This window comes from Aspergillus pseudodeflectus (genome assembly GCF_044049435.1).
Source record: "Aspergillus pseudodeflectus strain CBS 756.74 chromosome Unknown BJX68scaffold_83, whole genome shotgun sequence".
In the NCBI taxonomy this organism is placed as follows: Eukaryota; Fungi; Ascomycota; class Eurotiomycetes; order Eurotiales; family Aspergillaceae; genus Aspergillus; species Aspergillus pseudodeflectus.
In genome coordinates, this window is record NW_027263859.1 from 1 (window position 1) to 18,675 (window position 18,675).

At 50.9% G+C, this 18,675-nt stretch overlaps 5 protein-coding genes across 5 annotated transcripts; 2 read left to right on the plus strand and 3 right to left on the minus strand.

Annotated features, from left to right (window-relative positions):
- Positions 1 to 180: 180 nt before the first annotated feature.
- On the minus strand, positions 181 to 1,630 carry pdx1 (putative pyruvate dehydrogenase complex component Pdx1). Its single transcript, XM_071041976.1, has 2 exons — positions 1,249 to 1,630; positions 181 to 1,135 (listed from the first exon to the last, which is right to left on the minus strand). The coding sequence occupies exons 1-2, from the start codon at positions 1,322 to 1,324 to the stop codon at positions 327 to 329; spliced, it is 885 nt and encodes a 294-aa protein (XP_070893079.1). The 5' UTR covers positions 1,325 to 1,630; the 3' UTR covers positions 181 to 326.
- Positions 1,631 to 2,835, plus strand: BJX68DRAFT_248729 (uncharacterized protein). The gene is made up of 2 exons (XM_071041977.1): positions 1,631 to 1,693; positions 1,834 to 2,835. Exon 2 carries the CDS (start codon positions 1,840 to 1,842, stop codon positions 2,728 to 2,730), a length of 891 nt encoding a protein of 296 aa, XP_070893080.1. The 5' UTR covers positions 1,631 to 1,693; positions 1,834 to 1,839; the 3' UTR covers positions 2,731 to 2,835.
- Positions 2,836 to 11,224: 8,389 nt separating this feature from the next.
- BJX68DRAFT_272513 (alpha/beta fold hydrolase) lies at positions 11,225 to 12,115 on the minus strand (the record flags this gene model as incomplete). The annotated part of the gene is made up of 1 exon (XM_071047221.1): positions 11,225 to 12,115. The coding sequence occupies one exon, from the start codon at positions 12,113 to 12,115 to the stop codon at positions 11,225 to 11,227; it is 891 nt and encodes a 296-aa protein (XP_070893081.1).
- Positions 12,116 to 14,986: 2,871 nt separating this feature from the next.
- BJX68DRAFT_272514 (flavoprotein-like protein) lies at positions 14,987 to 15,892 on the plus strand (the record flags this gene model as incomplete). Its single annotated transcript, XM_071047222.1, has 2 exons — positions 14,987 to 15,418; positions 15,503 to 15,892. 2 exons carry the CDS (start codon positions 14,987 to 14,989, stop codon positions 15,890 to 15,892), a joined length of 822 nt encoding a protein of 273 aa, XP_070893082.1.
- A 1,603-nt stretch (positions 15,893 to 17,495) lies between these two features.
- BJX68DRAFT_272515 (aromatic alcohol reductase) lies at positions 17,496 to 18,448 on the minus strand (the record flags this gene model as incomplete). The annotated part of the gene is made up of 2 exons (XM_071047223.1): positions 17,496 to 18,347; positions 18,416 to 18,448. The coding sequence occupies 2 exons, from the start codon at positions 18,446 to 18,448 to the stop codon at positions 17,496 to 17,498; spliced, it is 885 nt and encodes a 294-aa protein (XP_070893083.1).
- Positions 18,449 to 18,675: the final 227 nt, after the last annotated feature.

Consider the following 18,675-nt stretch of genomic DNA (forward strand, 5'->3'; position numbering starts at 1 on the left):
TTGTTGCGGCATTGAGGTTGGCATTGATGACGAGATGACATGGAAAGACCTCGGCCTGTTTATAGGGTTCTTCGGGGCGAATTGCATTGCTAGGACGGAAATTATTCAATCGCGTTGCGGAATTCATGTGCTGCTCTTTTAATCCGTAGAGATATATCCGACAGAAATGACAGTTGTATTCGGCGTAATGCTGTCTTAGGGCTAGTAGTAAGCAAAATATATTTTTGCATGTCCGATAATGCTACAAACGTATATATCTTCTTAACGCTATTCCATTGGTACAAAGTAGAGGGAGGAGTAAGAAATTACAACAAAAAGAAAAAAGTCTATATAACAAGCCGTGCCGGCTCAACTGTCAAAAGCGTCTTGACGCGCTCCAAGAAGGTCCGCGCCCGCTTCTCCTCGCTAACAGGGACAGTCAAGCTGAATACATTGAGCGCGGAGTCACCAGAGTAGGTAGAACCGGCCTGTTGAACGGCCCGCGGCGTCTTCTTGGTCGCTCCGCTGAGGAAGTCGATGATGTCTTCCTTGGCTGTTTGGACGGGGCTGGTTGTTTCGGCGACTTCAAGGACGTTCAGCTCGGGAATATATTCGCCGCGCGAGGAGCGGACGGGCTCCGCGCCGAGGAGTTCATCGAAGAGTTCGGCAGCGGAGGGTGTCGCAGTAGCTGAGCGGGGAAGGTCGTCGTTGGCCAGGTCCGTTGCGCGGGCGAGGAACGTCGAGAGCGGGACGGTGACGCCGACGGAGTCCTTGAGCTTCTTCTGTGCGGAGAGAACAGTAGCCAGCGAGACCGAGATGGCGACGTCTATTGTGGGAATTTGCTTCGCGGCGGGCTCCTCGACTGCGGCGGGGGCAGCTGGGGCAGGGGGCGCGGGAGGCGGCGCGATCTTGATGTTGCTCAGGTCAAGGTGGGCGAGCTTCTCGATGCGCGAGGCTTGCGAGGAGGGATAGTCTGAGGGGATGAGGCCGAGGTAGGCGAGGACGTCGCCCTTGAGGAGGCGGCCCTTGGGGCCGGAGGCGGGGATCTTGGAGATTTCGGAGTCGGGGATACCCTTTTCGTGGAGGAGTTGGGTGACTGAGGGGTAGAGCGGGTAGGCGGGGTTCTGAGTTTGGGGGGCGGAGGTTGAGGCGAGACCTGTACTTGATCTTAGTCTTTTGATCTGGAGGATTGGGAAGGGTTTATTGGGTTCGCGATGGGAATCGCAGTGAGCTTGAGCAAGCTCACTTGTTCGGACTCGGAAGACTCACGGCGAGAGGTGATGATGCGAGGCTGGCGTCTAGCCAGAACGGCTGGAATGTGACGGAGAGTGTAGTTGGAGGCCATTGCTGTTCAAAGACTGATCGTCCTCTGCGATCCGTCGTCTTGGTCCGTGTTCGGGATGTTCTCCAGATGGTGCAGAGTTCGAGATCGGCAGCTCAGATCGAAAGATAAGCTCCGGACCGCCGAAATATCCAGGCAGCAAAGCAACCACAATAGTCGAGACACGGATGATGCCTGGACAGACGTGCGATCAGCTCTTCCGGAGTGAATTGCTTGCGCGGTCGTCTTGTTGGAGATGTTGAGGTTGAGGGCCGGATTCGATTCTCACCGGCGGCCGGGACGGGAACATTTTTCTGCCGATACAAAGACCGATTCAACCACCGCAAAGAAAAGCCGTTGAGCTTCCCCCGGGGTGATTTCTCTTTTTCACAGGTTAGTGTTCTGACATTGGTTTGTCATGTTGCCGAAGCGATGAAATGAAGCGTCTTAGCGGGACACGTTGCTCATTCACTGAGCTTGTGTGCCTCAATTGGAATCATACGATCGCTCGCTAATCAGTAAACATGCTATAGAGCAGGATGTTTGCCAGACCATTCGCCTTCAGGGCGCTTGGGCAGTTGTGTCCGACTGCCGCGCCTCCGTCCGGATTGTACACGTCTGCTCCGACATGGAGATACTTCTCTTCCAGTATCGCCCGAACGAAAGCGGCCACCAAGGTCAAGCTACCGTCAAAGCAAATACCTTCTCAAAAGCCAAAGCCCACACCCCTGGAGGAAGAGACTCTCAAGTTCGCCGGACGACGACCACAAGGCTTCGGGAAGCTGGAACGGAAAGTCGCCAAAGAAGGAGAGCTACTCCTATTTAAAGCCCCCTCTCAGCGCAGCTATCTACTCGGCGCCTACGGACTCACGGCTTTCTGCTTCGCGTACTCGATATACAACTCCAACATCGTTTTCCGAGACCCGATCATTGAGATGCCCATGTGGCAGCAGGGTCTGGCCGGCGGAATTTGTGTCATGATGAGTGTTATGGGTACGGTCTTCCTCACCAAGACTTTGAGGCTCATCAAAACGGTCAAGGGCGTCAACTTGAACGGCCAAACGTACATTCGCTTCAGTATCCGGCGCATGATTCCGTTCCGGAAGCCGTATGAGGTCGATGTACTCCCTGGCCAGATTGCTTTTACGCGTCGCCTGGTGGTCTCGCCCGAGGCTATGCGTGGCGAACGGATATCTCTCAACATGGAGCCTACTCGTTCGTCGTCCTCAGTGAGTATCCTCAAAGCTCCTGCCAGAGCGCTCAGCAAGCTTTTGTGGCGATTCTTCAGGTCTGTCCGGCAAATATTCACTTCCGAGGACTTTATCCTTCTTGAGATCCAAGGTCAGAAGGGCACTTTCCGACTGGACTCTGGCGGGTATGTCTCAACAGACTTTTTGGTCATTGGGAATCCATTGGCTCTGAAGCGATAGTTTGCTGTATATGCACCTCTTCTTCCAACATGTATAACTATTGAGCGCATCACCTGTACATAGATCTGCAGCGCTTGCATTCTGTACAACAGTTTCAACGTTTCATCAGTCAGATGTAAGCTCGTACCCGTAGCGGCGGCATTTGCCGCTTGATTTTCTAAACAGCGTCAACTACACCAGTGCAATCCATGTCCGTTGTGAATGATGCGGCATAGATTTGTTTCACGTGACCTGACGACGCGCCTGGACGCGAGACCGCGGACCCCTCAACAACATCGCAATTCCGCATCACCGCCTTGCTTTACCTTGAAGACTTGCTCGTCGCGCTTTTACCGTCGCTGCGAAAAGCGACTCGCGGTCGCAATGGGGAAGCTAATTCGGCTCGAGCTTTACAGTACGTCTTACTACGACCAATTTCCGCTGCAAAACTGACCTATTCGCAGATTTCAAGTCCTACAAGGGTCACCATGTGCTACTTTTTGGTGATGCCTATTTCACTTCTATCATCGGCCCCAACGGGTCTGGAAAGTCCAATTCGTGGGTCCTTTGAATCCCGAGAACCTTGTTCTTTCACTGACTGGTTTAGGATGGATGCGATTTCGTTCGTCCTAGGAATCAAATCATCGCACCTCCGATCGACCAACCTGCGCGATCTTATCTATCGAGGCCGTGTCTTGCGCACATCCAAACTCGACGCCGATGGAAATGTGATAGACGAAGAGACAAACGGGGCGGAGCCGACCCAAGATGAAAACGACGTGGAACCATCGCAGGATGCCAGCGGAAACGATCCCCGAACCGCATGGGTTATGGCCGTGTACGAGGACGACGCAGGCGAAGAGCAGCAGTGGCGCCGATCTATCACTAGCCAGGGAGTCAGCGAATACCGAATCAACAACCGTACCGTCACCGCCCAGCAGTACAACGAAGCCCTGGAGGCGGAGAACATTCTCATCAAAGCTCGCAATTTCCTCGTCTTCCAGGGTGATGTGGAAGCAATCGCATCGCAATCCCCGAAGGATCTTACGCGCTTGATCGAGCAGATTTCGGGCAGTCTGGAATACAAGGCCGAGTACGAACGGCTCAAGGCGGAGGCGGAGGAGGCTGCGGAGCAGCAGACGGTTCAGCTTAACCGCCGCCGAGCTATAAATTCCGAGATCAAACAGTACCAGGAGCAAAAGCGGGAGGCTGAGAACTACGCGCGCAAGGCCGAAGAACGTGACCAGGCCATCATTACTCATATTCTGTGGAAACTCTTCCATTTCCAGCGCATGATTGACGATTCTAGCGCCGAGATTCAAAGGTATCAGGACGAGCTCAAGGAGTACCGCCGAGGCGTGGAAAAGTACGAGCGCAATGTCGAAGATGCAAAGAAATCTCACGCCAGGGTCGGTCGCGATGTGGCAACTGCGGAGAAGAACATTGTGAAGAAAGAAAAGGAGATCGAGGAGTCGACGACTGCCCTTGTTCCGATTGATGAAAAGGTCGACATCACGAAGAAGAAAGTAGATCGGTTCAATTCACGTATCGCAGAAATTGGCAAAGAACGTGACACACAATCGGCTAGCGTCAGGCAGCTGCAAAAAGACCTCAAGGTTGTCGAGAAAGCTCAGGCTCAATGGGAGACTGAGTGGCAAAAGACCCTGAGCAAGCAAGGTCGCCAGCTCAGCCAAGCTGACCAGCAGGAGTACAATAAGCTCAAGGAAGAAGTCAACAAGCGATCATCTGCTGAGCAGCTGAAGCTCGACAACCTCCGGCGTCAACGAAAGACCGACGGCGAAGCCTACAACAGCCTGAAGAGCAAATTCGACAGCACACAGTGGCAGCTCGAGGCATTGGAAGCCGACACAAAGTCCCTTTTAGCGCGCAAGGCAGCCGCCAACGAGACCGTCAAAACGACTTCCAAGGAGATTGACAAGAAGAAGAAGGAGCTCAACGCTATTACTTCAGAAAGGCTGCGCGCGTCGCAGATGAGGACTGAGCTGGAAGAGAAGCTCCAGGCTGTTTTGAAGAAACTCCTCGAAGCTGACGATGGGAAGAAACAGTCGGAGCGAGAAATCCGAGCAAAGGAACTTATCCTGACACTCAAGCGCATCTTCCCAGGCGTCAAAGGTCGTGTCAGTGACCTGTGCAAACCCAAGCAGAAGAAGTATGCCGATGCAGTCAGCACTGTTCTAGGACGCCACTTCGATGCCATTGTTGTGGATAACGAGAAGACCGCGAAGGAATGTATCCAGCATTTGCGTGATCAGCGAGCAGGCCAGGCTACTTTTATTCCTCTGGAGACCATTCAAGTTAAAGCTCTCAACTCGAACTTGAAGGGCATGCACCGTGGTATGCGCCCGGCAATTGAGACTGTCGATTACGATGATTCAGTCTCGAGAGCCATCACTTATGCTTGCGGAAATGCCATCGTGTGTGACGACCTCGCAACTGCCAAGTACCTCTGCTATGAAAGACATGTGGACGCCAAGGCTGTAACTCTTGACGGCACTGTAATCCACAAGGGAGGCTTGATGACCGGTGGTCGTGGACCTCAACAAAACTCCAAACGCTGGGAAGACTCGGAAGTAGAGAACCTTTTCAAGCTGAAGGATAAGCTTATGGCCGACCTCGCCAATCTACCGAAGGGCCATCGCCGGGGAACCGAGGAGGAGACCCTGCAAGGTGAACTTGTCGGTTTGGAGCAACGTCTTACCTACGCTCGTGAAGAGCTCAAGGCTCTTGAAAGGAACTTGAAGAGCAAAAACACCGAACTAGATTTTGCCAAACGCCAGCTCGAGGATCTTCGACCCAAGTATACCGAGAAGCAGGAGACATTGGATGAACTCGACGAGGCCATTGCTACCTCTCAAGATTCGGTCAGCAATGTCGAGGATGAGATTTATCGCAAGTTCTGCAAGCGACTTGGATACAGCAACATTCGCGAGTATGAAGTACAACAAGGCTCTCTGCATGAAGAGGCTGCACAGAAGAAGCTCCAGTTTACGACGCAAAAGAGCAGAATCGAGAACCAGCTTAGCTTTGAGCAGCAGCGACTACAGGCTACCAGTGATCGCATTGCTAGCCTACAGACGCAGCATCAGCGCGATGCAGACCTGATCCAGGAGCTCGAGGCTGAACAAGAGGAGGTTCGGAATAGGCTTGATGAGCTTGAGGCCGAACTCGAGATCCTTCGGGAGAAACTCGACGAGCAAAAGGAGAAATACGCCCAGTCGGCCGAGAACCTCGCACAGCATCGACGAGAGCTTCAGAAACGCAGCCGGGACGTCGAATCTACACTGAAATCCATCAACGGTCTGGAGACGGAGATCCAACGTAACTCGTCAAGCCGATACGCCCTCCTTCGACGTTGCAAGCTTGAAGACATTGACATTCCATTGACCGAGGATTCAAACCCGCTCGACCAGCTTCCCATCGATGAGCTTGTCCAAGGAGCTGACCCAGACGCCATGGACGTGGATGGAACACAAGGCGACGGTGGCGACTTTGCCGTGCAGGACTATGGTATAGAAGTGGACTTTGATTCACTCGGCGATACTCTTAAGGAGGTGAGTTACCTAAATCTTGTTGCTGGCTTTTGCTAACGAATCAGGATTCCGATGAAAAACTTGAAGAAGAACTACTGGAGAAGGTCCGGAATCTCGGCAGCGAACTTGACAAGATGGCACCGAATACCCGCGCAATGGAGCGCTTGGAGAGCGTTGAGAACAAGCTTAGAGGCACAGAAAAGGACTTTGAGTCAGCACGAAAGCAGGCTCGCAAGTCCAAAGAAGATTTTGAAGAGGCAATGCGTCGTCGGTCTGAACTCTTCAACAAAGCTTTCTCCCACATTTCCGAGCAGATTGGTCCTATTTATCGGGAGTTGACCAAGAGCACCAACTACCCCTTGGGAGGACAAGCGTACGTACTCACTTTCTCGCGGCCTGATTGAGAAAGCTAACCCAGATAGGTATCTCGATATCGAGGACTCGGACGAGCCGTACCTCGACGGCATCAAATACCACGCCATGCCTCCGCTGAAGCGTTTCCGCGACATGGAACATCTGTCAGGTGGTGAGAAGACCATGGCCGCTCTCGCTCTTCTGTTCGCCATCCATTCGTACCAGCCCTCGCCATTCTTCGTCCTGGACGAAGTTGATGCTGCGCTTGACAACACTAATGTCGCTCGTATCGCCAACTACATCTACGACCATGCCGCCCCTGGAATGCAGTTTATTGTCATCAGTTTGAAGAACGGACTGTTCCAGAATAGTGAGGCATTGGTTGGTATTTACAGAGACCAGGTGGAGAATAGTAGTAAATCCTTGACTCTTGATGTAAGTCCTCTCGGCATCTGTCTCCCTGATCTTGCCGAGCAAACACTAACTCGCCTTGCAGCTTCGGAAGTACAACTAGTAACGTACTATGGCTGTTTACTTCTCCAAGGTGTCTAAGGGGGTCCGTTTGATCTTTCTTAATGACGTGTAAAGTAGCTTTGCAATGCGAATACCTTTCCGATTTCGAGTTTGGCTGTTTATTTCGCGCTTTCCAGGTTCTGTGTGCAGTGTTTAGTCCTGCATGAGCGAGAAACACATCTGTTTGTAATCTGCTCATTTGGTCCCGTTTGCTGGGTTGACTCGACCTGCCATCTCTCCCCGCGACTTCCTTCTCGTCGCCTTTTCTCCTCCCACTTCCATCTCCTCCAACCCCTTCTTCCCTTTTTCGTAGCCAGATTGAAGTCTGTGATCTTGGCTTGAAGCTTCCAAGTTCGATCTCTCGATCCCTTTACTGTTGCACTTCTCAAACCAGGCGTTTTTCTCGGCAACTCTCAAATGGTAGGCCACTCTCCGCGGCCTCAAAAGAGGCTAACACCACCGTCCTGCTCTCCCTTCGCTGTAATCTCATCAACCATCATGGTGCTGGAATCAAGACTAAATCCTTCTAGGAAGGCTTAGAGTGCTGGAACTGCGGCGTTCCCGGACACTTTGCAAGAGAGTGCAATCTAGAGGTAAGGCAGCGCTTGAGTGAACCTTTCTGTTACCCTGAGACATTGCCATGAAGCGACCTGTGCTAATCCAAGACGGTCTGAGCAGGAACAACGGGAATGCTGGTACTGTCGCACACTCGGTCACATAAGGAAGTATTGCCCAGACAACCCGGAAGTTCTGTGGCGGGAGGGAATACTTGAGCTCGGACGGATGGTATGGACCTGTGATCAATCTTTCAAGTCTGGTTTGCATGCTGATCAACTAGGCTCTGGAGCGCCAGTTTCGCGCACGCCGGGTCGACTCGTATAGGCCTTCCAGAGCTTACCCTCCTCCCCGTCCCCTTTCGCCTCGCCCCCTTGAAAGCAGAATATCTCTCCCCCTCGGTGATCGAATAACCTTACCCCTTGGCCATCGAATTACACGTCCAAATACTAGGCTAGTTGGCCCTCGTGGCCCTATTCGAGCGCGGCCGCTTCCGTATTCACGCCGATATCGCGTACCAGCCCGCCGGCCAAGTCCTCGCTATCGGTCCCGCTCGCCCTCTCCGTTCAAAGATGCCCATACTGAGCCCGACACTACCCGTGAAGGCCCCACCACGGCCAATACCAATGGACAGGCTTCCGAATCTCATACCAGCACAATTGGAAATGGAACGACAGAGTCCTCCTGGCAAGTGGGAGATAACCAGATCCAGGACGACTGGATGCATGTTGAGACTTTTGATGCTCATGTGATGGATTATGCAAGTAAGACAGAAGATGAGTTGCTACTGTAGCTTCTCTTGAACTTTGAACGTCTGAGAGCTCATGTTGAGACTGGGAAATAAATTGATATCACGTTCATTGCCAATATTATGTGTGAAGTTGTTCCCGTGTCGTATTCTGCGTTGTTATGGAAAGCATATGCATGGAGTATTCTGCCTGAGCACTTTCCCGCGCTTCTTCCTTTTCTTCCCCTACCAAGGCACAACTTTCGTGTTTGGCAATACGACTCTGTGCCTTGTCTTCGCTATTACTGCGGTCATACTACTAGTAACCAGTAACAGAATCTGAGTTGTGCACTGCGTTTTGTCCGGATTGCGCCGTATTAGCTGCCTCCAATATTCAGTCCCCGTATTACCCGACGCGTGCTTAATGTTCAGTATAACCTGGCTACCATGGCTACCTTCAGACATAACCCACCGCCTATCTCGCTGGAAATAGTCTTTATACCTCTCTTGGTGTACTCGGCGTCCATGATGGTGCAGTTCCCGTGTCGAGCGTCTCTGATGATCCCATCTCTCTGGAACTCCACTGTTCGGAGTCCAAAGTATTTACTTCATTTATTCCATTCATCACGGCGCCGACTCCGTCTCCGATTCGCTTCCTAGACTCAAAGGAGACAGCTTGCCTGAGGCACAAGATCGACTGGTACTGTCCTAGTTCTAATTTCTGATATTTCTTGGACGGAATCCAAACGGATGCTAGGTACATAGATGCTCCACCTCCAGTAACGCGCAGAGATGCATGGCACATATCTATACTATCAGGCCGTCCCTCTGCGAGACACACAAGCAACCATTGAATGGCCCCCAGCTATACCATTATTGAAGCAGCGTCCAACCCCTAGATTCAGTCTGTGGACGTTTCAAGCTAGTAAGGGCTTGGTCAAAGTGGACACTGTATGCTTCAGACAGAACACACCGCAGAATCCTTTCCAGAATGCTGGAACAGAGGATATGTCAGCCATATTATGACACATACAGTATGGAAGAGATTATCTAACAGATACCTGCTAGATATAGCTAAGCTACATGAATAATGCCAACATCTACACGGGAGCTAGAGCCCCCTGCAAGCAGATAAAGGAAGTAGCCATCAAGGTGTCTTATCTGTTCGATGATATCTTCAGCAGCGCAGCTACGGGCATTGTGCCCACATTACTGGCACTTGCACCATAGCATGAGCCGCCCTATCGACGACCAAGTTACCGCTGAACATTAGTAGCCCATTAGTCTGTACTGGAAGACTACTAGGGATGCACAAAAGATCTCCCTGTTCTTGAGCAGTCCTGTTGCAACGCGTTTAGGGCTCGCCTGGCTTGTACATGGCCATACAGTACATCGCATCGAATACACTTATACCAATGGATTCATGAGTGATTCATTCATAGCACTTGAAGAGCAATGAATGTATAGAAGCCGTGTCAGGCCGGGGGGATCATTCGGCCTTCTCGTTACGATTGCCTCCTCTCCCACATGGTATATTGATCTGCGGCTCTTATTGGAGAGCGAACAGTTTCGGTAGACGTCGTCGAGCGAGGGGTAGAAGGAGGGACAAGGTCTTGCAGGCAAACATCCCAGATCACCAGTCACCTTGTTGCCGCATATCCCTACTACCTTAGTAGTACCGTCAGGAATTTATAGTAGCACGGGACTATAACTCGGAACCAATGCAGTTGCAGCTCGGGTGATGGGTAGACGAGTCGGAGATGCATACTTGGAGGTCATCCAGTTAGCTTAGTCTACTATTTTGAAGGAGGAGACGAGCACGAGCAGTGCAAGTGGCTGGTATATGTTGAGGATATACAGTGGTTTTTGTAGCTACATGTTCCAACATCAAATAGTGATCTATGTACACTATTACAGGCGAGCTTCTTGCCAAAAAAACCGCGAGCCAATCTTCCAGTGATAATGAACCGGGGAAATATTTATTCTTGCCACATTTCAACTGAGGGCTTAGTTAACTCGGTATCAAAGTATAGTTTATCACGCGTGACGAGTTTTCGTGGGGCTGTATTGTCTGTTCTATATGAAGCGCGCCTCGAGTTAGGGCTAAAATTGTGATCCCGCCAACATACCGTTTCGCTCATGCATGACCCTAACTAGTATAACATAGACCACCAAGTTACGCATCTATTATCGCTACTCTTGACACGGAAAAGCGACTGGAAGCCGCGCACCTGCCTTGCTAACTTACCCCGGGGTCAAGGGTCGCACCTTCCGGATGCAGCCAGCATGCTTCAGAGGAATGTGCGCTTGTAAACCTTATCCACATTCGGTGAGCCGCACCTTCCTTCTGTTGCATGTGTTTAATAAAATAGGAAAGAGCGACGGGGCGTGCCTGCCGTGTCTGTACAGTTCCAGGGTCGTACCTTCCGTTGTTGCTATCACTACCCCCCGCACAATCATATGAGTCTGAACGCCGGGCTGGGGGGAGTAATGCTAAGTTTGCGAGTCTCAAACTGCCCACCGGACAATCGAATACTCCAATGAGCTCGGCGGTTGTGGTTCGACCAAAGGCTTGGGAACGGGCCGAGGGAAGCTCGTCATTGGTGAGTTTTGCCGGGGCTGTTCCTTTCTTGGGCCAAAGTAGCTATATGATGGGGCTGTAGTTGATGTTCATAGTGGGACTGGCTGCTTTGATAGATGTGGAGTAGTGGACCTATGAGCACAAGAGTACACGCAAGCTTGCTCCTAATTATTTTCAGTAGAAATAGCAGTTGCAACGGCATATATCTCAAAAAAATAGTGACTAACAAGTAGATCAGTTATTTGACAAAAGAAACCTCTCCACGGCATAAAAAAAGACATCCGGCTGCTCAAGCCAGGGTATATGGCCAGCCTCGTCAACAAGCACCAACTCAGCCCTGTCCCCCAACTTCTCAGCAACCCTCCTCGCCGCCGCCTCCGAACAAATCCCATCCGACCTCCCATTCACAACGAGAGTCCGAGCCTGCACTTTGCTTAGCCCATCAACAGCCGAAAACTTCTCCTGCGCATCGCACCGACTCTGATTCAAAAAGTTCCAAACAGACAACGTCCCACCCGCCATCGCCTCTTCCAGCAACTGCGTCTTCTCCGTACCGTGCATATAGTACGGAAGCGCCTTGGTTAATCTCTCCTGAAACTCCTCGTCCGTCGCAGGCGGGCTCTGCATCAACCCGGCAATCGTCGCAAGCGCAGGCCCATACACAGGATGATCCTTGCGCGCCGCCGCAAACGTCTGGAAATTATCCGAGGTGAACCCCTGCAACTCTGTATTAACGAGAACAAGCTTCTCAACGCGCTCCGGGAAATCCTCCGCGTATGCGAGGACAATCGCGCCGCCGTTCGAGTGGCCCAGCAGCGTCAGCTTTTCTTTTCCCAGATGGAGGCGGAGATATTCGAGGTCTGAGGCTAGCGTCCGCGTACTCATTTCATCGCCCGATGCGGGACGAGACGATTTACCGGCCCCGCGCGCTTCAAAGTACAGGACTGTAAACGATTCCTCGAGGCGGGCTAGGCTGTTGGAGTAGAGGTGCATTGAGGGGCCCCAGCCGACGCTTTGGACGACTAGCAGTGGGCCGTTGGTGCGGCCGCGGATGAGGTAGTGGAAGGTTATCCCGTTGGGTGCCGTGAAGGTTTGTGGGCCGGGAGCGTATTGTTGTGAAGACATGGTGTCTTCGGCGAGTGCTTCTGGCGTACGTGCTTTTTAATGTTGATACTCTGTTGGTATGTAGAAGGGCACGGTGGTAGACAGCGAGCGGCCGCAAGACGTGGGCGACTGTAGACACTGGACATCCACTTGCTTATAGATAGTGACACGTCGGTCGCCGGGTGGTTTATATATTTAGCAGATCTCTACTACTGTTTACACCTGGATTCGTCTGATGTCAGACATTATCTGATAGGCGTCCAGCAATGTAAAATATCCACTGATTGCCGCCACAATGTCCAGATACTAGGGTTATTCGTGCGGTCTAACCCGCAACTGGTCATGAGCTCTGCTGGGTGAGTGGATTAGGGCTGAGGCGCCGGCCCGCTAGCCCGCTTTCTTACGGCCGCACGCTTGTCCATGGTAGCTCAGCCACCCTCAGGTAACCCTAACTGGACACTTTGCTGGTCGACTCACGTGGATAACGTGGATATCCGCTGAATGTGCTAGTTTGATGCGTGACTAGTCATTCCGATATGTATTTCGCACTGTGGCTGCTGCTAGTAGTGCAAGCTTTCCAGGAATCAAGTCGGCTTCCGCCACCAGGTTCGTCTGGCCGTGTAAACCTGGTAGGAACTGAGCTGGACGGCAATGTATGATAAAAAGGAGGATGCCTTGTATTATTCACTAGTAAAGCGAGATTTGAGGTTATCGCGCATTCGAGCTCAAGAAAATCCACCTCTTCGTGTATCATGAACCTCTCGAACTTCTTGGTCCTGCCAACATTGACACTTGGAAAGGGGCAAATAACGCATTATCTCTGCTTTTCAAGTTGCAACGGTACGATGAAGCAGCTCCAATATTGAAGATACTCCTCACTGCCTGCGTATGGGCAAATATCAGAGTTGAGGGAGCGTTTGCTAAGACGTTTTGCATCACATGGTCGCATTCGCTTCAATACTTGACCGTGCTCGGCATTAACGGCAAAGAAAATGAAATTACGGACTTCCTCAACTTGACTTTCGATGCCGAAGAGTCCACCGATCTGGGTAACATCAATCTGTATATCTTGGGTCAAACACTTAATGTAATAGGTGTTGTCCTTCAGCACCACGGTCTATTCGAGGAGGCCGAGAAGTACCATAGGAGAGCCCTGTCCATCTATGACGTTGACTGGGATACTAGCCTGCTGGATGTCATATACCACAACATCATGCTTGCGATGGCGCGACAAGGACGGGTCGCTCAGGCATTTGCGTTTCGAAAGAAGCACAACACCGAGATCACACGTGCTGAAGGGATACACGGTCCTCTGGAACAGCGTCTAGAGCGAGACAGGAACGATCACGAGGTATACAAGCAAGCTGATTATGGATTAAGGACGGGGACTATTCAGAGAGGAGACACATGGTGGCCATGTCACCAAGACATACTTAACCGTACTGAGCGTCGATATGGCTAGCTCGATGTCAATGATGAAACCGAAGAGAGATCAACAATCGTATCACCTCATCGGACGAGTGAGAGTGGAACGACTAAAGCCAGCTTCTGGAGACGTCTATTCGGGAAGGAGGTTGTCCAGGGAGCTGGTTTGCTACAGTGATTCAGCACCATCAGCATAATTACCAATGCTAGCAGCATAACTATCTAAAAGTAGGTGTCTAGACACCTTCTGACAGAGCGCGCTACGGCTCCAGGAGAGAACTCAGCCATGACCAAAGGAGATGCATTCAGTATGTGTCAGAACGATGGAGCTATCTAGCTAGGGAATCGCTAGATATAGCTGGATAACATGAAAGAGGACATGTGTGCTAGAACCGTCCGTGGAAGACAAAGGGGCGATACGCAGGGCTTCCAACAACATCACTACCAAGGCATAAGCGTGCGTCGGCTCTGCCGCAAGGACCTTTTCCATGTTGTGACTTTTGGCCGCTGTGTATGACTCGCAGCGGGCTGTGGCTTGTTACCAGGATTACTGCACCCGTAGGTTTTGTGTATGTGCCGTGTCTGTGTTCTGCACCCCCTATAAGGTACTCCTTAGTGCTCTGAGCAAGCTTTCGATTCTACGTGGAGTGGGATGGGACAAAACGCTCACCGTCTGCTACTTTTATGTACTTTGTCGTAGTATACTACTACTTGATGGAAGAGGCTATGAAGAAGAAACGATGCATTGATCAATCTAGCTATTAGGGGATAAAAAAAAAAAAAAAAAACTACTAGAAGAACATTTCCTATAAAGGAAAGGGCCACACGTGTAGTGCTAAACATTTGGAAGTCAAAGGGAGACCGGGCTTCCAACACTACTTGGTCTGGATTGTGTTCCCAATAGCTGGATGATATAGTAAGGGGACTCTATTTCCTTGATGTGCTCCTTCCAAGGTTCCTAATATCCACTACCTTCTAAGCTAGTGCCCATTGAATATGTCCCCGAAAACCTCGAAGATCCAACTCAACCTTGCCACAGCATAAGTGAAGTACTCCGTAGTCATAATCACTGCCATTACTACGTATGCAGAGTGGACCCTCTGCGGGTACTCGGGGGAGACCCACTTGGGCCCTGGGCCAGGAACCAACCTTACGTGCAGCCAATCATCGCTTACCAATGACATGCTGCTCTGCTTTTCTTATCGCCCACCTGCCGCGGCCTTTCTATCTGCTTTCACGGCTGGCATACTACTTACCCTTCCGATTCCTCAAACCTCCAGTTCTTGAATAGCTCTGGGTCCACCGGTTGGAAACACAGTGACGGACTCCTCAATGTGGCGCCGCCTAGGACAGACCCTATCTCCACCCACAAAGTCTCTCGCCTTCACTTGCACTCTTCGAGGCCTAGCACGGTATATACAGACAGCAGCAGCACAAACAAGACTCCTCCCATCTAGCCACGCAACCATGCACCCGACTCCAACCCATCGATCGCTTGCAATCCCCGTCACAGAAGATGATCCCTCAATCCGCCAGAAATACCGCCCCTTCCTCGACGCCATCCCGTCCCACGCACCCGCGGCTTCAGACTGGACCAGGACCCTCGAACTAGAAAGCGTCCTCAATATGGCGGAGAAGAACATTGCAGATACAAACAGCCGCGTGAAAGTTCTTGTTCTCTATGGCAGCCTGCGTCGCCGCTCATACTCGCGCCTCGTGGCGTTCGAGGCCTCGCGTATCCTCTTTCGGCTGGGATGTGACGTCCGCGTGTTTAACCCCGAGGGTCTACCCGTGAAAAACGATACGGATCATACGCATCCAAAGGTCCAGGAGCTTAGGGAGCTGAGTATCTGGAGTGATGGGCACGTGTGGATTTCGCCGGAGCAGCATGGGAATCTTGTGCGTTGTTGCCTCACTTCTTCTAGGCCGCCGCCATTGATAGCTTGTAGTCATCCGCACTTGCATTATACTGATACTGTTTAGACCGCCGTCTTCAAAAACCAAATCGACTGGATCCCCCTAAGCACAGGAAGCATCCGCCCAACGCAGGGCCGCACCCTCGCAATCGGACAAGTCTGCGGCGGCTCACAATCATTCAACGCCGTGAATTCCCTCCGGATTCTCGGCCGCTGGATGCGCATGTTCACCATCCCGAACCAGTCGTCGATCCCGATGGCGTATACGCATTTCCCGGACGAGGGGACGGGAGAACCAGGGGATGATCAGCGGCTGAAACCAAGCGGGAATCGGGATCGCCTGGTGGATTGTATGGAGGAGTTTGTCAAGTATACGATTCTGATGAGGCCGCATTTGGAGAGTTTTGGGGATCGGTTTAGTGAGCGGGTGGAGAGGAGGGCGAAGGATGGGAAGTAGATTGGATGGCTGTTATAGATCGGTAGAGGCAACGTGTATATAGATAGTGCTGCCAGTGGTAGTTGGACGTCCGTACGTAGTTGGGAGGGTTCTTGTCTGCGACGAGGCTGACTTTACGGAAATTACTTGAGATACGGAGCCATGGTCAGCTTCTCGCCGCCCATTCTGCCATATCCACATTTGATTCTTTTGGGCGTCCTTGCTGAGCTTGTTTGATGCTAGTGATACTATATGATTGTAGGGTGTATATTTAGTAGTATATGTGTGGATAATGCTTCTGGTGACACTAGTTAACGACCAATGCTAAGCTTGTGACCTAAACTATCTTAGGGTCGTGGCTCGTATCTTTATTTCAGCCTGTTGTTTCTGGCATGTCACCACCAGACGAAACATCCTCGACATCGTAGTCATCGGCGCCTGGCTTGGAGGTAGGCCCACCCTGAAATTACCACAATATGCAAGATTCCAAAACTGAACCAGACACGCAGAAATATGCGCCGCCATCAACCTACGAAAACAATACCCACACGCGACCCTCGGCCTGTTTAGAAAGAACACAAGAATCGGTGGGACCTGGGCGAAGAATACGTAGCCGGGGTTCCGGTGTGATATCACCTCTGAGGTATGTTCGTCAGAAAAGAGAAAGATATTACATCCGGGTTATGTAGTTCTACTTTACTGATGATCTATACTAACCATTCATTATACGTACACCTCTACTCTCACTCCTTTGCTCCAAACCCAACTGCTCATCGACGTACGGATCGCAAGCAGAAATCCTGTCCTACATCGAGATTGTTGCGGTTCAACGCGGCGTTGTGGAGTATATCCATGTAATCCATGTAAACCATGAACGTCTAGGCGCCGTCTGGCGCGATAAAAAGTGTAGCTGGGACGTGCAGTTCCGGAACACCCAGACAGACATATACTCCATTTAGTGACGAATCCTGATGAGATGGAACGCTTGGTATTCCTATCTAACGGGAAGACTGACTGGGAAGAAACATGGTGTGGTACTGTAACCTTGCTACCTCAGGCATCCATGCCAATAAACAACAATCAGCTTCTGAAAGCCATGAGTGAAAGGGATAAGAGTCTGATGGAGTAAGTGAGTGGCAATGCTGAAGGAGAATTGACTCCTTTAAATCATAGTCATGGTATCCCACACAGTGAGGGACCAGGTAGATAAAGAAATCCAGGTGTGTCATTGGTATATATTCCAATATTCAGCATAACTTAGCTTAGTGATCATCCCGGCAAAGATTTCTAAACAGGCCGAGCGCCAAACACTACGCTGATATACATACCACCAAATTTTGGCTACTAAGGAATGGGGGCGCAATGTGAAATTTTCTCTGGACTAAGATTAGTAAATATCGAGATAATATTGCGTCTGCGCAGCTTCTGGTGTAGCGAAGATCCTACTGTGGAGGTCGGTTTTGTCAATCGGCGCGATCAAACCTCTGACCAGCCAAGTTAGAATAGTATAGACTTCAAGGCAATGATAGTACAGTTGCCAAGTGCTTCCATAGGGAGATATGAGGCCTAAAGTGCGGGAAAATACATCTGACTGCACAAGATCGAGCAAGTACGCCATCTTCTCTTACAGCAATTCTCTAATAATCTGTTCCATATCATCCTTCGCAAGATCCAACCGGTCGTTCCAGAAACCATGCCGACTCTCATCACCCAGAGCTTGCTTTCCAAACGCTCCGCCCGTGGTTAAATCCATGATCCCGGCGAAATCACCTGCTGCAAGCCTTCTCTTCCCCCTGTCAATGACCTCTTCGGATGTAACATGCTGCACTGTCCATTTCTGCCCGTCTACCTTCTCGACCACGTCTAAAATATCTCTCTGGCTGACGTTGAAGGATGACAAGAAGATATACTGGTTCTTTGTTTCCTCCGCATGATCAAGTATGGCAACTAGGGCTCTGCCAATCGTCGGCAGGTTTGTTGTAGTAAATACCGAAGTACCGCCGTCGGTGAGAGTCGCCGTTTTGGACTCGAGGTCAAAGCCAAAGAACCCAACTCGCATGGCCCAGTCAAAGAAGGCGCCCGTAACCACACTGGTCCATGACATCTGAGACTCTTTAAGTCTAAGATAGTCAACGGTGGCGCTCTTGTGCGGCAAAACATGCGGGTTCAGTGCGGCAAACTCTGGGTTGCGCGAATAGGGGCCGAACTCGCTGGGGAAGAATCTTTTCACCCCTGCGGCGAGGGCGGCGTTGATAAAGACCTGTTGGTCACCTGCTGCGATACCACCAACCATGCTTATCACTACATTCTGGCCCTCCATTACCGCCTTGACGGAGGATACATCGGTATAATCTGCTTTGAAGACAGGCACACCCTCGGGGAACGTTGATGTCGACTCTTTGCGGGCTAGAACGCTGACGCGGTACGGAGAGGCTAGGAATGCTTCAAGGACTGGAATACCAAGGTTTCCGCCTGCCTACAAGTTGTGTTAGATAGTTATCAAGTTAGGGGTGGGGTGGAAGCCAAACGACTGTGCCGGCGTACACCTATAAGCAGAACATTTTTGAATGTGGTCATTGTAGATAATAAGCTCTTCAATAAGGTAATTAAAATAATATAAACCCTTAGGGACTTTCACTAGGAGGAAGATGCAAGGGGAAGTGCCATTTTATATTTACTGTATATGCTCCATATCCATCTACTACAGTACCCACAATCAATCAATCCATGGTGAATAATATCTTGTCTGATTAATCTCAGAACTCCATGCAAAGGACCGGCCATATTAGATTTCCAATCTCTTA

Bases quoted from the DNA above. Each gene is read 5' to 3' on its own strand.
- pdx1 (XM_071041976.1), bottom strand. From the start codon at position 1,324: ATGGCCTCCAACTACACTCTCCGTCACATTCCAGCCGTTCTGGCTAGA. The intron at 1,136-1,248 runs GTGAGTCTTCCG...GATCAAGTACAG, and splicing joins TCGCATCATCACCTCTCGCC to GTCTCGCCTCAACCTCCGCC.
- BJX68DRAFT_248729 (XM_071041977.1), top strand. From the start codon at position 1,840: ATGTTTGCCAGACCATTCGCCTTCAGGGCGCTTGGGCAGTTGTGTCCG.